The 14,895-nt window shown below is 43.0% G+C and overlaps 2 protein-coding genes and 1 non-coding gene across 9 annotated transcripts in view; 2 read left to right on the forward strand and 1 right to left on the reverse strand.

The window, feature by feature from the left end:
• Positions 1–209: 209 nt before the first annotated feature.
• On the reverse strand, positions 210–9,390 carry MBLAC2 (metallo-beta-lactamase domain containing 2). The gene is made up of 2 exons (XM_070412317.1): positions 8,629–9,390; positions 210–3,501 (listed from the first exon to the last, which is right to left on the reverse strand). The coding sequence occupies exons 1-2, from the start codon at positions 9,080–9,082 to the stop codon at positions 3,116–3,118; spliced, it is 840 nt and encodes a 279-aa protein (XP_070268418.1). The 5' UTR covers positions 9,083–9,390; the 3' UTR covers positions 210–3,115.
• Positions 9,391–9,631: 241 nt separating this feature from the next.
• POLR3G (RNA polymerase III subunit G) overlaps positions 9,632–14,895 on the forward strand; it is a 47,855-nt gene continuing 42,591 nt past the window's right edge. For 4 of the 7 annotated variants that reach the window (XR_011471201.1, XR_011471200.1, XR_011471203.1 and 1 more), the window contains exon 1: positions 9,632–9,765. The gene's annotated coding sequence lies outside the window, so the exon portion shown is untranslated. Of the gene's footprint in view, positions 9,766–10,830; positions 13,124–14,895 lie in introns of those variants that run through there. The other 3 variants (XM_070412322.1, XM_070412323.1, XM_070412321.1) reach the window with 3 other exon arrangements.
• Positions 10,939–11,064, forward strand: LOC139009664 (small nucleolar RNA SNORA54). Its single transcript, XR_011471384.1, has one exon. It is a non-coding gene; the product is annotated as a small nucleolar RNA SNORA54 (small nucleolar RNA).

A 14,895-nucleotide genomic window follows, 5' to 3' on the forward strand; every position in this document is an offset into this window, starting at 1 on the left:
TATCCATTGATTTGAAATGTCACATTTATTAACTACTAAAGCTTATTTGGGTATTTTTTGGTTTATTGGTTTTCTATTTTTGCCCATCAATTTGACATCTTATTACCAGCTTTTCAAAACTGCACTTCACATGGGAAAATATCCTTGCAAGAAATTAAATGGGAATTTATTAACATCATAAAACATACCAATTAGAGATTGAAATAAAATGTCCACTTTAATAATAATCACACACGTTTACTTACATTTATCTGAAAATTATGAGGACAACTTGTGCATGTCACATTCATATTATTATCCATATAATAACAACTACACGTAATCATTTACTTACCTATATCAGGATAACATACAAAGTTTGTGTTTAAGACGTCTCAGTTAAAAAGAAACACTAAATAAGAAAAATGAATTTCCAAAGATTCAGTTATTAACAATAAAAATTATTCCTAAATTTCTCACATTTTGACAACTTTGAATTATACTTACATGCTATCATTTCCAAAAAGCATAAATTACAACAAGGGTCACTGTCAGGTTGATATATATATATATATTTTTTAAAGCTTTTTTAAAAATATGCTATTATTATGCTTTAACATCACTTGATTTATTCTTGGCACATATGGCATCTTGGAAAAAAAATACACTTTGCCAATTTTATGTTATTGGGCAGGTATAAGAGAAAGAGCACACAATTTAGGAGGCAGAGAGACCTATGTTCAATTACCAGCTTTGTCCAAAGTTGTGTTGTTTGAGGCTGGTCAGTTACTTTTTGGCACTGGGGCCAGGATTAAATTAAACAATGCACATTTTAAAATTCATGGCATGGGACTAAATGAATAATAGATGCTTTCCCCAATTTGTTCATATTGAAGCAATAGTAAAATATCAAAGTCTTATGTTTTGGTACAATTTGAAAAACTAAAAAAATTAAATCAATGTGTTTTGGAAAACTGCACTTTTAAGAAATAAAACCTTCAGTGGGTTTAAGTATTTCTTAATAAAAATTAGTGCATACTATACCCTTTTAAAAAAGTACGATAAAATGGTCAATGGTTAAGGACTTTTGGTTTTCTTTTGTGCTACTGATATAAAAAATAATGGCTATATTTAAGGCTCGTTAAGTGATTGTTTGGAGTTGCCCTGAACCAAATTTATATTCTTGATGTTGCACTATCAACGGAAACCGACCTACAGCCTTAAATGACTATCATAGAGAAATGCCCATATTTTACATTGAACAATCATGGCCTTCTTACTGATTTTAACTAAAGGTTCATTTGGTCACACGTGGCGGTACAGCTTGTCTGTCATTAAGGATTATTCTTATATACACAATCACAAACCCATCTTTCTCATGCTAAATACTTGGTGTTTGGAAGATCTAAGATTCCTGAAACTAAAATTGTCACAGGGAATAGCTCCTCTAGACAGCAATGCTTCCATCCCTATCTTGAATCTTTTTCTTTCTATCTGGACTACCTAGAAAATCATCCTTCCAAGTATGACTCAAATCCCCTCCTTAGGAATCTTTCTCTAACCCAATTTCACATCCCTCCATTTATGTCCCTGACACTCACTCATGCGTAATTCATGTCAACTTCAATCTGCATATATTATCCACATTTTGTTTGCCTTCTACTTCCAGTTAGGATGTAGTCTCTTTGACTTTTTAAGCTTCCACAGTGTTTAGCACAATACTGTGCATGTATGTATGTGACTGTGTGTATGCATGTGGGTGTGTGCACATGTGTGTTGAGTGACTAAAAAACTAAAGAACCTGGGTGGGTGGAGGGTAGGAAAAGTTTCATAATTTTTCAGAAATCAATTGCTGGACCTTCCTAAAACTGAAAATCTGATTTCCAAAGCTATTTCAGTTTGGTCTTGGACATGTCAATAATAAAAAAGGAGTGAAAAAACTTTTTAAGAAAGCCTTTATGAACTATTCCAAAAGATTTTTTAATAATTAAGAGCACCAAACCAAAACATTTTACTAAATAGTGGTATAATCTTTCTTATAACTTTACAAATGTAAACTTCCTTTCATTCAGGACAAAGAATACTGAACAGGAATAGGTGTTGTGAATCAGGATTAAAAAGGCAATTCACTCTAAGTCAATATCTAATGCACATTTTTCCATTATTTTGAAAAGTCTTCATGTGTATGTTATGTTAAATAAAAGAATGGTTCAGACCAGGATGTTGTAGATCTCTATAGTTGTTTTGATACTATAAAATATGACATATATTGAAGCTGCTATTTCACAAGAAAAATTTTGTTTATAATAGCTGTTAACATTAAAACAGGATATAATAAAATTATTCTCAATGTGTATATTTTTCAGGTTTGCCTGACAGTGTCCTTTTGAGAAATCTGACAATTTGTAGTTAGATTAAAGACATTTGAAATTCACTTTTATGATTACAAATATTACACATACATAATAACAAACAACAATATATAACATCTTTTTACTGAAGCACTCTATAATTTACATTTAAAGCTTTGCAATAAAACAAACTCCATTGTACTTTTTTAAGTAAAATAATACAACACATAATGTATGTGATAATTACATTAAGAATAAATAAAATGAAGTATAAAAATTCTGTATCAGAACAATGAATTGTTTTAGCTGTCATTCTAAATCTTAGTTTATATCGAGTTCTACTGTATTTTAAACCCAAGAATCTTTACTTTTAAATAATATAGTAAAAATATCAAGTTTGGAGTATAAACATAACACTTCTTGCCCTTTTTCTAGGTCATCTAGGAAATAAGACAAATGGGAGGCAAGGATAGTTCTCTTACTACAAAATGCCTCCTTGCTTTCCTATATATTTTTATGTCACTTCTAGAGCAAATATTACAAGATGACAGCTTTGGGAAATTATAATCTTACTTAAGAGGTTTATTATTTGGAGGAAAGAAAAAAATTAAACTAAGAACTTTCTTTTTTGGCTTATTCATTCTCAAACTTTTTTTTCCCCCCTCTAATATACAACAGTAGTATAATAGCACTTTTTAAAATGCTCACCATTAATCATTTTAACCAGCACAAAGTGAACTGGATTAATTTATAGAATTAACCGAAATAGGTTATTAGAATAGGTATTATGGTGAGGTCCTAGAATTTGTTACACGTAGGGCTAAACTTGCAAGAGATCGCATAGCAAAAGTAGAAACTTTGTGACATATCCCGGCTTTTGCAATATAGTTAGATGCCAACCGAAAAAGCCTTTCAGCACCAAAGGTGTTGAAGTGCCCAGGAAGCACCTTCTCTACCAGACCTCTGTCCACTAGTTCTATCAGACGTTCACAGGTTCCAACATAGTCACTTATCCTGCTGTATGGGAGCCAGTCAATCAGCGATCCATCATACACAACATCTCCACTGAAGAGAATCTTTCGGTCTTTGTCATGTAAGCAAATACTGCCCCTGGAGTGACCGGGCATGTGCATAACAGTGAGCTGTCTGTCACCAAGGTTGATTACATCCCCTGTAAATAGAAACAGAGTTTGCAGATAAACATGTTGCATATATGACTTTAATTAAAGAATAGAAGAACATTTAAATGGTTTCAAAGAGGTTGGGAAGGGTGACATTTGTTTTATTTTAATTTTAAAAATACCTTATTTCATATATGCATTATCCATGGACACATAATAGTATGGGGAAGGCCTAGGGTGGGGCAAGGATTGGGTGGAGGGGGGCAAAAAGGGAGAAATTGGGAGACATCTATAATACTATCAACAATAAAAATAAATAATAGGGGAAAAAAGACCTAAACAAAAGAAGAGATATTTCATGTCCATTGACTGGATTATTTCTAGGCAATGGAAAAGAGTAAATTATTAATAGATACAACATGGATGAATCTCTAAAACATGATACCAAATAGTAGACACAAAAGCTATATATTATATAATTGCATTTGTAGAAACTTTTCAGAAAAAATAAACTATAGTGATACAAAACAGATCAATGGGGCAAGGGGCTGGGAGCAGAGTCTGGCCTGGTCTTGTCTTAAATCCCAGCAATTACACTGAGATGGGATCAGACACTCCCAAATTTCCCAGCATTCCAGTCACGGCCAGATTCCTTTACAGGATAAAATTTATTTTTTTTTAAAGTTTCTGGAAGCTTAATTCCAAGTAGTCAGAAATTTTACAGTAAGGTGCCTTGGGTTGGAAGTGTTTTCATCTATTTTGCTGGAACTCTGGTTTCATTCATTCTGGAAATTTACATCCCTTAGCTGTGGGATATTTTCTGGAATTATCTGTACTGTGCTTTCTTTTCCTCCACTTTCTTTTTTTTTTTTTTTAATATTTTAATAATTTTTATTTCTTAAAGTATTCAAAGAGTATTACATATGTCTCCTTTTTTCCCCCCCTTGACATTCCCCCGGCCCCTACCCCCCGCCCCCCCCCCCCCCGCCCCGTGTCTTGTGTCCATTGGTTAATCTTATATGCATGCATATAAGTCCTTCAGTTGGTCTCTTAATCCCCCCCCCCAACCCTCCCCAGGCTTCCCACTGTAGTTTAACATTCTGTTCAATGTTGCTCTGCTTCTGTATCTACCCCTGTTCATCAGTCCATACTGGTCCCCTTTATTTGTCCCAACCTCACTGGAGTAGTCTCAACCTCGCCAGGGCCCTCTGAGCCTCACCAGGGCCGTTTCAACCTCACCGGGGCCGTCCCTACCTCACGGGGGCCGTTTCAACCTCACCGGGGTCGTCCCTACCTCACGGGGGCCGTTTCAACCTCACCGGGGTCGTCCCTACCACACCGGGGCCGTTTCAACCTGCCTCCACTTTCTTTATTTTGTCTGTGCTGCTACTATTCCAATGTTGGCTTTTCTAAACTGTTCCTTTACTGGTTCTTTCCCAGTTTTCATTTTACCTATCTGCTCTTTTTGTAACTTTTCAATGTTATCTTCTGGATCTTCTACTAAGTTTTTTGGATGTCTTAAATTCCAAGAGCCCTTTTCGTGTGTGTGTGTGCGTGTTTGTTCTGTCTCTTGCTTATTTTGAAAGCATCCTATTGTCTCTTGAATATCTTGAATGCAATACTTTCTGTAGCCCCCTGATGATATTAATGATAATCCTACCATCCAAGTTGCTTTATGCTATTTGTTTTAGTATTTGATCTCGTTAGAGAATTTTCACAGATTTTTCATAATGCTTGGTTGCCTGTTTATGAGGGGGGGATGAAAAGGCTGCTAGAAACACATGCATGGGACCTAGTGACCTATAGGCTTCACTGCAGAAAGATCAAGCCAAGGATTAGAGATCAGCATCTTAGTCTTTCCTCTATGTCTGAGCAGATATCTCAGATCCGATTCTTTCAACTTTCTAGGAGGGAGGAGGTGGGGGATAAATGCCTGGCTCTCATTGTCTGGGAACTAGAAGGGAATGCACACACATCCTTCCTATTTTCCATTCTGAACATCTGTACTCAATAGTACTTGCCATCCCTCAAGTCAAGAAACCCCTCTGCTTTCCTCTCTCCAGAGAACAAACTAACTGGATGGGCATTCACTTACTAAGAAGGGTTCTAGAGTTTTAACAGCCTCTTAAATGGCTTTCAACCAATTCTCATTTTAGTAGTATTCTTCCCTTAGCCTCCACTTAGGTACCAGCTATTGCTAATTCCTTTTAAGGCTCCTGCAGTGCAAACTGGATTGGCTCTTGATTTCCCTTGCTGGAACAGGATAAAACTGCTCACTCCGTCATCATAATTAGTACTCTCCAGCATCTGAAACAATTCCACGGTCCCTTTATAGTAGTCTTAGTGGGGTTTTAGAAGGAAGTCAAATGAGATGTGCTTATTCAATCAGCTACCTTTCTGGAATATTTTTTTTTTTAAATTGTCCCTAAATGATTCAAGTCCACCTGAAACAGCTGCTCAAAAACAAAATGGGTTTACAGTTGTGAGTATGCAAAACAGTTTATTTTTGTATTATTATTTTCCATACGATCAACTATAAACCTACTTTTGCCTAATTCTGTATGTTGGTGACTCTGGGCAAATAGTTTAAATGTGCATAATAGGAGCCAAAATGCCTGCATTTCATATCACTTGAATATTGTTAAAAATAGGCAAAATGTGTACCCATTCAAGAATAATGTGCTATATCAACCTATGATTTATTGTTATTTTATTACAGGAAGACACTATTTCACTAGTCGTAGGGCGAGTTGTTTTCCATCAGAGATGGTGGAGTGTATGATGATCTCTCCTTGTCCTCCTTGTCCCTCATTTACAAGTCAGCTTTTGGATTAGTAATACAGTGCACGGATTTATGTTTCCCCAAGACAGGTGACCATCCATTCGCTTAAATGAAATGTAATAAAATAATGACTTCAGCTTCCTTATGTTCTAACCAAAGCAATGAAGAAGTTGTGCTGTTTGGGTATGTGCTGTTGATGTGTGTGCATAACTGTGTATGCACTTTTAATATAAATATTTTATATCTCCTTCCAGGCATCCATATTATGATAATAGCAAGTTAGCAGACCACACCATGCAGAAGAGACAGGAAATTAATATTCCCCAGAAAAGAGGAAATTAGATACTACTTGAGAGGGTGAGGCATTCAGCTCCTAACAATAAAACAAAGCAAAAAACACAAACACAAAAAAACACCACATACCTTTTGATTTAACACAGTATGATCACCTTCAAAGTGTTTGGTAAATATCAAGCTTTCTTTTCATACCTTCAAAGGCTTAAAATACCACATAGGTAGCTCACAGGCCCCTTGCAGCTCCAAAATACTTTAATTATAATTATAAAGCTATAACTGGTATTTAGTAAACCTGGATTCTAGTCCCACCTCTTTGCCAAAGTGGCTGTGTACATGGGATAGTCAGTCCTGCCTGGACTATTTATCTGTGAAACAGTTATTCTATCACTCTTTCACCATTGATTGCTGGCAGAGAGCAAATGGAAATGAATCAAAAGTAATTTATCCATTTAAACAATTTAAATATATTTTAAATACTAATGTCAACATTTTTTTGGTCTGGATGCCAGAAAAAATTTAGTCTGAATACCCATCAACTATATGGAAATCTTACCTTTACTAGTAAAAATATCAATTTTATCAAGCTATATAGTAGTTAAAACTACATTTAATGCAAATTTATGTTAAACTTACATTAAATATACAATAATGTAAAAGGACATTAAATTTACATTAAATGTACCTTACTTTCATCTCAAGTTGTTAGGTAATATAAGACTACCATCTAAACCAGTTTTCTTTATATTTAGATTTAAATTTTTAATGAAAGGACTTTTTGGGTGGGGTGTAAGGTATAGAATCGTGCTGTCTATGTTTTACATTTCAAGTGACCAGGATCTCATCTGCAAGACAAAATTATTTTTGTAGAATATTTCATTATTTGTCAAATTGGCCGGTCATACAATCAGCCTTATTGTATTGTAGCAACTTGATTTTTTTTTTTACCTCAGCGAAGGATGTTTTAAAAAATTAAAGTGGAAATTAAAATGGTTTCAAGAATAGAATGGAAAGGAGGGGATTTCACATTCTACTCAGAATTACCATAATATATTTATGGAGTAGGATTTATGTATGAACAGCATGCTTTGAGCTGTGGTGCCTTGGTTCAAATCCTAACTGATGCCACTGTCTTGCTCTGTGCACTCTAGGCATGCCATTTAACTGGGTGTCCGCTGGCTCACTTCAAATGTGTTGTGTGGATAAAATGAAGTCAACAAAGTATTCTAAAAAGAATAAAGGAAATTAATATACAAATGGTACTACTGTGTCTAATTACCTCAATTATTTAAGTGCCTGCATGGGATTGGGAAGACTGGGGTCCTACTCTTATTTCATTCCATTAGTTTCTCTCTGAACCCTATCCTACCTTTCACAGAGGCCCAAGGATATCTACACATTAGTCCACTATCACCGGAAATAACCTCCTTATTCATCTTTCTCAGGCCTTGCTTTCAACCAGACAGGATATCTGTCATAGCGTAGACTCAAGACATATTCTACTTCTTGTGTACCCTACCAAGATTTTTCTCTAGGGAGGCAACATCAAGAACAGGAATCTATCTGGAAGATAAGGCTGCACGAGCAGATTGGAACCACAGTTCTCTAGAGGTTTTCTAAGCCTACAGGTGGGCATTTCTCATGGCCGATGGTCACCGAGCAGATGAAGTCAGCAGCTCTCAAAAGCACAGAGCATGACTTGCAGTCTGTGAGGTGTCGTTCTTCAAGTCTTCTCGCTGGAAAAGCGCCTGAAAATGTCAGACAGGTCTTCGGGAAAAGAACGGAACATTTCTCATCACAAGTGCAGCGCTACTGTATCTCACACAAGGCACGGACTAGGGGGTGGGGCCGGCTTTCCCTGAGTGCTCAGCACCGCTACTCGGTGCCCAGGCTGGTCTCCGGTAGGGAAGGCTGCCGTGGACGTGGCTCCGGTGGAGTGGGCTGGAACTCGGGGATGGGAGAAACACGGGTGGCGTTTCTGCGACGTGACAAGCCCCTAGCAGTCATGCACCTCGGCGGCATGCATCCATCCCTCGGGCAGTTCCTCCCCAACCCCCTCCCTGGCGGAGAACGCGCGCGCCCGCCCGCGAGGGCCCATTACCATCCTGCAGGATGAGGCTGGGCTGCACCGCCTGCACTCGGAACTGCCGGGCCCTCCAGCCGGGGCTGGGCGCCCGCACCACCTCGCTGTCGGACAGCCAGGTCACCGTCTCGAAGTTGTCTCCGCGGGCCAGGGCCTCGGCCTCGGCGTGGTGCACGGCCACCCGGTCAAACTGGTACAGGCCGCCCGAGTGGTCGAAGTGCACGTGGGTGGCCACGGCCAGCAACGGCCTGCACGCCGCGTCCTCCCGGGCGCCGCCGTCCTGCAGGAGGCCGGCGGAGTGCAGGTACTCCGGGAGGCTGCGCAGCCCCAGGCCCGTGTCGATCACCACGTCCTGCTCCGAGCCGCGCACCAGCCAGATGTTGGCGCGGTTGCCCGACTCGTAGAAACGTTCCTGAATCCAGAAGATGCCGTCGCCCAGGGACTTGTGGGCGTACCATTCGAGCGCCGACATGCTGGGCAGGGGAGCGGCCGGGCCGCGCGGGTGTGGGTGTGGGCGTGTGTGCCTCCCGCCGGCGGTCCGGACTCGAGGCTCTGCGGCGGAGTGGGGCGATCCGATCTGAGCGAGGAGGGAGCGGGGAGGAGGCTGGCGCGGGGAGCGAGGGGTCGGGGGGAGAGCTGGGAGCAGGGGGGAGGCGCGGAGCCGCAGCCTAGAGCGCCCACCGCACTCCGGCCGGGTCCGCAGAGAGCAGGGGCTGCTCGGCCGCACCCGGGCGCTAGAGCAATGGCAGCCTCTGCAGCCGCAGCGCGAGGGGGCGTGAACGCCAGGGCCGCGGAGCCCGCGGGAGATTAGAGAGCGACACGTCCCCCGCCGAGGACCCGACTGCGGAGGCCCGAGCGAGACGCGGGAGGCGCCGGGCCCGCCCACCGCCGGCCCCGCGGTGCGCACTGGCCGCCGGCGCGGGCCGACTACGGCGCCTGCCAAGGGCTAAAAGACTTAGCCCGGGGGGCGGGGTCTCGGGGAGTGGGCGGGGCTACCTGGCGGGGCTGGGAACTCGGCTCCCAGCCGCGTGGAGCTGGTTCGGCTCCGGCCCCGGAACCCTGGTCGGAGCGGAGGCGCCTCGTGTCCGCGTCGGCTCTTTGCTGGCCGGCGCTTCGGCCGCACGCTGCTGCCCGAGCCTCGATCCTGGTGAGCAGGTAACAAGAAACCACTGAGGACTCGGGGGAGAGGGGGAGGGAGGAAAGGCGTTCACGCGGCACGTGGCGGAGGTGGGAAAGGCAGGGGTGGAGGCTCACGAAAGCGCCTCTGGGTTGAGGGTTGTTGAGAGATGGCTTTACCTCTCACCCCTTCGAAATCGTTTAAAATCGTCTCCTCTTCCTGGGACTGTTTGCCGTGAGTGAGAGAGGAATTTATGCTCTGACTGATGGTAGGTTTTCAGATCCGATGACTGCGCGATTGATTCAGGCACGAATCATTGCCGCAGACTTTTCTTCACTGTAGGCATTTTATCCTGTATCTTGGGGAAAGGCGTTGTTGATAAGGGTTTTCTTCTCTTCCAAAAATAAATAGATAGATAGATAGATAATTCTTCCTTCACCCTCCTTTTTTTTGTTTTGTTAGTTTGTTCACTCTTGAAAGAGAGCAAAGGAAGTTGGTAGAAAGGTTCAACTAAGGAAAGTGCAGGCAGCCACACTTAGTGAGGACAGAAAAAGTGGGTAATAACTGGGTTTAGCTCTGCCAGCCACACATATCACTCCCACCATTAACACGAGGTCACTACCCCCCCTTCCCCCCCACCCCCCCACCCCCCGCACCTCCCAGCTATCGAAACATCCATTTAGTCTTCAAAAATTCTCTTGAGAACGTGACTAACCTCCAGAGTCAGCCAGGGAAAATTGGAGACCCATGAGACAGCATTATAAGAGATAATTATGAAAACCCTTATTGTGGCATCTACTAATAAGCCTTCATACAAGGATAGGTGTGCTCTTCTTCCCTATCCTCCTAAAGCTTTTGGTGAGGATGCAGCCTTTTTTAGTATTTTCCTAACCTAGTTGGAATTTTTCCACTCTGTTCAGGACTATCCTATGTGCAAGTCCCTGAGCTAGATGTGTGAAGAAAGTCATGATCTGGGTTCTCAAGAATTTGAGGGAAGGCAGTGTGTGTGTGTGTGTGTGTGTGTGTGTGTTGGGGGGGGGGGGGCTGTAAATTCTCTCCTGTTAATACAGTTGAAGAAACAAATAAAAAACATAAATGAAACTCCTTCTCTTTGGAAAAGGCCCATTTCCCAAAAGGGGCATGTCTATATTTCTTCCAGAATTAAGTTGTGTACCAATATGTATCACCTCAAGTTTGAAAAATGCAGGAGGAAGCACTGTTCGTGACCTGTTGGCCGTGCTGTGGCTAACAGGTTCCATTCCAGTGCTACAGCAGCCCCACTGCCACTACACTGACCGCCTGATGGTGGCTCTCAGTTTCAGGTCTTGGAGACAAGCATGGGGGGAGGAGAGGGCGGCAGGGCAGGAAAAAATACATATATTGCAGCCCTGGCTGGTGTTGTTCAGTGGTTAGAGCATCGACCTCTGAACCAGGAGGTCCTGGTTCAATTCCTAGTCAGGTGCCACGAGAACTGCCTGAGCTGCAAGGCGGGTCTCACTCAGCCGGGGGCCTCATGCGTCGCCAACCACACCTGCAGCAGCAGTGAGTGGGGCCTGGGACCTGGCACCACAGGGCAGGGACCTCCACGGCCCCCCAATCTGACTGGGCTTCCCTTTTTTCTCCCCCCCGCAAAAAATAAAAAATAAAAAAAATAAAAATGCAGGAGGATCTTTCCAAGAGCAAGGTGGGATGAAATGACTCTTGTGGATGTTGAGGGACTGAAACTGGATCTTAAGGTGAAAACAGATGCAGTCAGTCAGGGAGGAAGAGGGAGGAAGTTGCAGTGGAGAGAATGGTAATTAAGACATGATTACAGAAGACTGAGTCAGCAGGGTAGGTGCAACTGTCTTAAAAGGGTTTTGAATGCTTAGATAGGTAGTTTGGATTTAATTCTCTAGCCAAGAGGGAAGAAGAAGAGAGGAGCATGATCAGAACTAGGCTTTATATATATGAATAAAAACTGTTGAATAATATGGAAGAATAAATTAAACAGGAAGAACACAGTATACTACAAAATTTGCAGTTAAAAAATGAGGTGGGAAAGGACTGAGCTGGATTATGGTAGAAGAAATGAAAAGGGAGAGACATTTTGAAGGAAGAATTAGATGTATGATTTGATAGGAGGGGTGGAACAGAATGAGAAATTGATACTGACTCACTCAAAATCTTCAAATATTGGTGACTGGGGAAATAATATCCAATGGATAGAAACAGGGATCTTATACATGAAAGACAAGTTAGCTTGTGTAGAGGGAAGATTATCTCAGTATGTTAAGTTTAAGGTGTTATCCAAATATTCTTTGAGTTGTAAGTGCATGGGCTGAAAATGGGGTTGTCCCCATGGGGTTATTAGTGCTGGAGGTAATGATGTGGGCAAGGTCCTCAAACCCAAAGAATGGGAGAATTTTCTGAAGACCAAAAAAAAAAAAAAAAAGCAGACCAAAGATTAAACCTTAAGGAAATTTATTTTTAGGGGGTTTAAGAAGAGAAATAGACCAATAAAATGATCAGTGGGGTAGAAGAACCTGGAGTTTATTAGAGCCCACACATGAGAATGTCTGTAGAGAGGAGGCAGTAATGAGCTGTGTGTGTTGGAAGTCCAAGAGCAGGAACAAAGACAAAAGGTTAGTGGATTTTGCCATTGGGGACCATTAGGACCTTTGCATTTCAGCATTTTCATGAGTGTAGTTCTATCACAAGTTAAGATAGAAGCCAAACCCCTTACTACAGCTCTCACAGGGCTCCACAAGTAGCAACCTCTTCTTGCTACTCACCAACTACATGGGCTTGTTCTTCCCCCCCAACCCCCATTGATTTTAGAGAGAGGAAGGGAGAGAGAGAGGAGGGAGAGAGAATTATTGATGTGAGAGAGAAACAAATCTATTGCCTCCCACACACACCCTGACCGGGATCAAACTTGCAACCTAGGTATGTGCCCTGACTGGGAATTGAACCCGCCATCCCCACTAGCTTTTGGTGTTCAGGATGATGTTCTGAGCCACACAGTGGCCAGGGGGATGGGCTTCTTGTTCCTCACACACTCCCAGCTTGTGGCTTCCCCTCCCCGTACTTGCTGTTACTTCTCTCTCTAATTATCTCTACCCCATCCCTCCATCTGGCTCATGGGCCTTCTCTAGCACACTGTTCAGATTTATCCTCCAGAGAAAGGCCTTCCTTGTATGATGAAAAAGCCACTACCACACTCCTTTGTTATTCTGTATCCCTTTACCATGATTTTTATTTTTCAGAGTTGTACTGACTTTCAAGGGCTGCCACAACGCATTACCACAAATTGGATGGCTTAAAACAACAGAAATTTATTCTCTCATGGTTCTGGAGGCCAGAAGTCTGAAATCAAAGTGTTGGCAGGGTTTGTTCCTTTTGGAGGCTAAGGGAGTGAGTGTCTGTTCCGTACCTCTCTCCTAGCTCTGGTGTTTGCTGGCTTGCAGCTGCAGTACTGCCTATCTCTGTCTCTACCTTTACATGGTGTTTTTCCTATGTGTATCTTTTTGTGTGTCCAGATTTCCCTCTTATAAGGATGCCAGTAATTGGAAGAGGACCCACACTAGTTCAGTATGATCTCACCTTAATTTGATTACACCTGCAAAGATTTTATTTCCAAACTAGAGGCCCAGTGCACGAAATTTGTGCACTGGAGCTGGGGCGGGGGGGGGGGGGGGGGGGGCGGTCCCTCAGCCCAGCCTGTGCCCTCTCCCAGTTGGACATCCTTAGCGCTGCCGCAGAGGTGAGAGAGGCTCCCACCACTGCGGCTGTGCTTGCCAACAATGAGCCTGGCTTCTGGCTGAGTGGTGCTCTCCCTGTAGGAGCACACTGACCACCAGGGGGCAGCTCCTGTGTAGAGCGTCTGCCCTCTGGTGGTCAGTGCGCGTCATAGTGACCAGTTCTGCCGTTTGGTCAATTTGCATATTCGCCTTTTATTATATAGGACTAGATTGAAACCTAGTACATGATTGAAATAGCGCGAGGGGGCACCCCGTGGGCTGCCATCGCAGGTGGCCGGGACCCGCGCCTGACTGGTGCCGTGGGCGGCCAGGACCATGCCTGACTTCTGCCCCAGGTCCCCCCTGCCTGTGTCCGCTCCAGGGGCTGCCCAAGCCGGCACAGTGGCTCGGCCAGCTCCAGGCCCTCCCGCCCCTGACCCCTCTGCCTGTGTCCACTCCGGGCCGCCGGAGCTGCCACACTGGCTGGGGCAGGCTCCCCTGTCTCTGTCTCCTTCTCCGCTCTGGGCCTCACCTGCGCATGCAACCACCTCCTGTCTGGTCATCCTGTTACGGTGTCCCGGCCTAATTTGCATATTACCTCCTTATATATTAAGATAAGGAAAGTCACATTCAAGTGATCAGCAGTTAGGACTTCAACATCCTTTTGTAGGAGACACATAAAGAACAGATGATATTATGTTACGTATTTATTTACTTCTTTGTGTTCTTTCCTCCATTGAAATGTAAGACTTGAGGGCAGCAACCGGTTTTGTTCAGTGCTGCCTGGCTCCTGCCACTGTGCCTGGGATGCTCAATATTAGTTGAGTGAATGACTCAATGAAATTGGCCAAATGAAGTAAAGGAAGACTTGGATAATGAGAAAATGGGGAAAGCTGGTTTAAAAATCCTTTTGTTTGAGAAAGAGTTGAAAAAGAAACAAAGCAATTGTTAAGTCAGCTTAAAGGACTTCAAAGAGTGCTGCTTAGGCATTCCTTGTAAGCTGTTTTCCCATGAGTTAGTTGCCAGAGCCAAGGGACTGCCTCTCAGCTCTGCAAGAGAAGAAAAAATGAATGTAGCCGTTTCTCCAGGTATAAGAGAACTGACTGACTCATGATAACCAAACTAAAAAGAGATGGCTTTATAGGCCAGAATGCTATGTAATTATTAAGGGTGTCTCAAGAACAAGGACTGATTTTTCTCTGACAAGGGCAGTACATTCACTAAAGATAGCACTTAAGGTGGCTTGATAAAAACAAGTTTAGAGGCAGCAGAGTTTGGTATTTCTCAAGGGATATCCCATCGAACAGTGGTAGCTAATGGATTCCCTTTTTAGGGTGAGTTTTCCAACTACTTCCCAAGGCCCACCTCCAAAGATTCTGGTGTAGTAGGTTTGAGGTCTTGATCACTTGGGACTCCGTTTAATAAGTCTTTCAGCTAGTTCTCATG

Source organism: Myotis yumanensis, unplaced genomic scaffold (assembly GCF_028538775.1).
Source record: "Myotis yumanensis isolate MYYU_CA2020_CCGP unplaced genomic scaffold, mMyoYum1.0.hap1 SCAF_4, whole genome shotgun sequence".
In the NCBI taxonomy this organism is placed as follows: Eukaryota; Metazoa; Chordata; class Mammalia; order Chiroptera; family Vespertilionidae; genus Myotis; species Myotis yumanensis.

Excerpts from the sequence above, each read along its gene's own strand:
- MBLAC2 (XM_070412317.1), bottom strand. The coding sequence starts at position 9,082 with ATGTCGGCGCTCGAATGGTACGCCCACAAGTCCCTGGGCGACGGCATC. Across the intron at positions 3,502-8,628 it reads CAGCCTCATCCTGCAGGATG|GGGATGTAATCAACCTTGGT; the intron begins GTAATGGGCCCT and ends TTCTATTTACAG.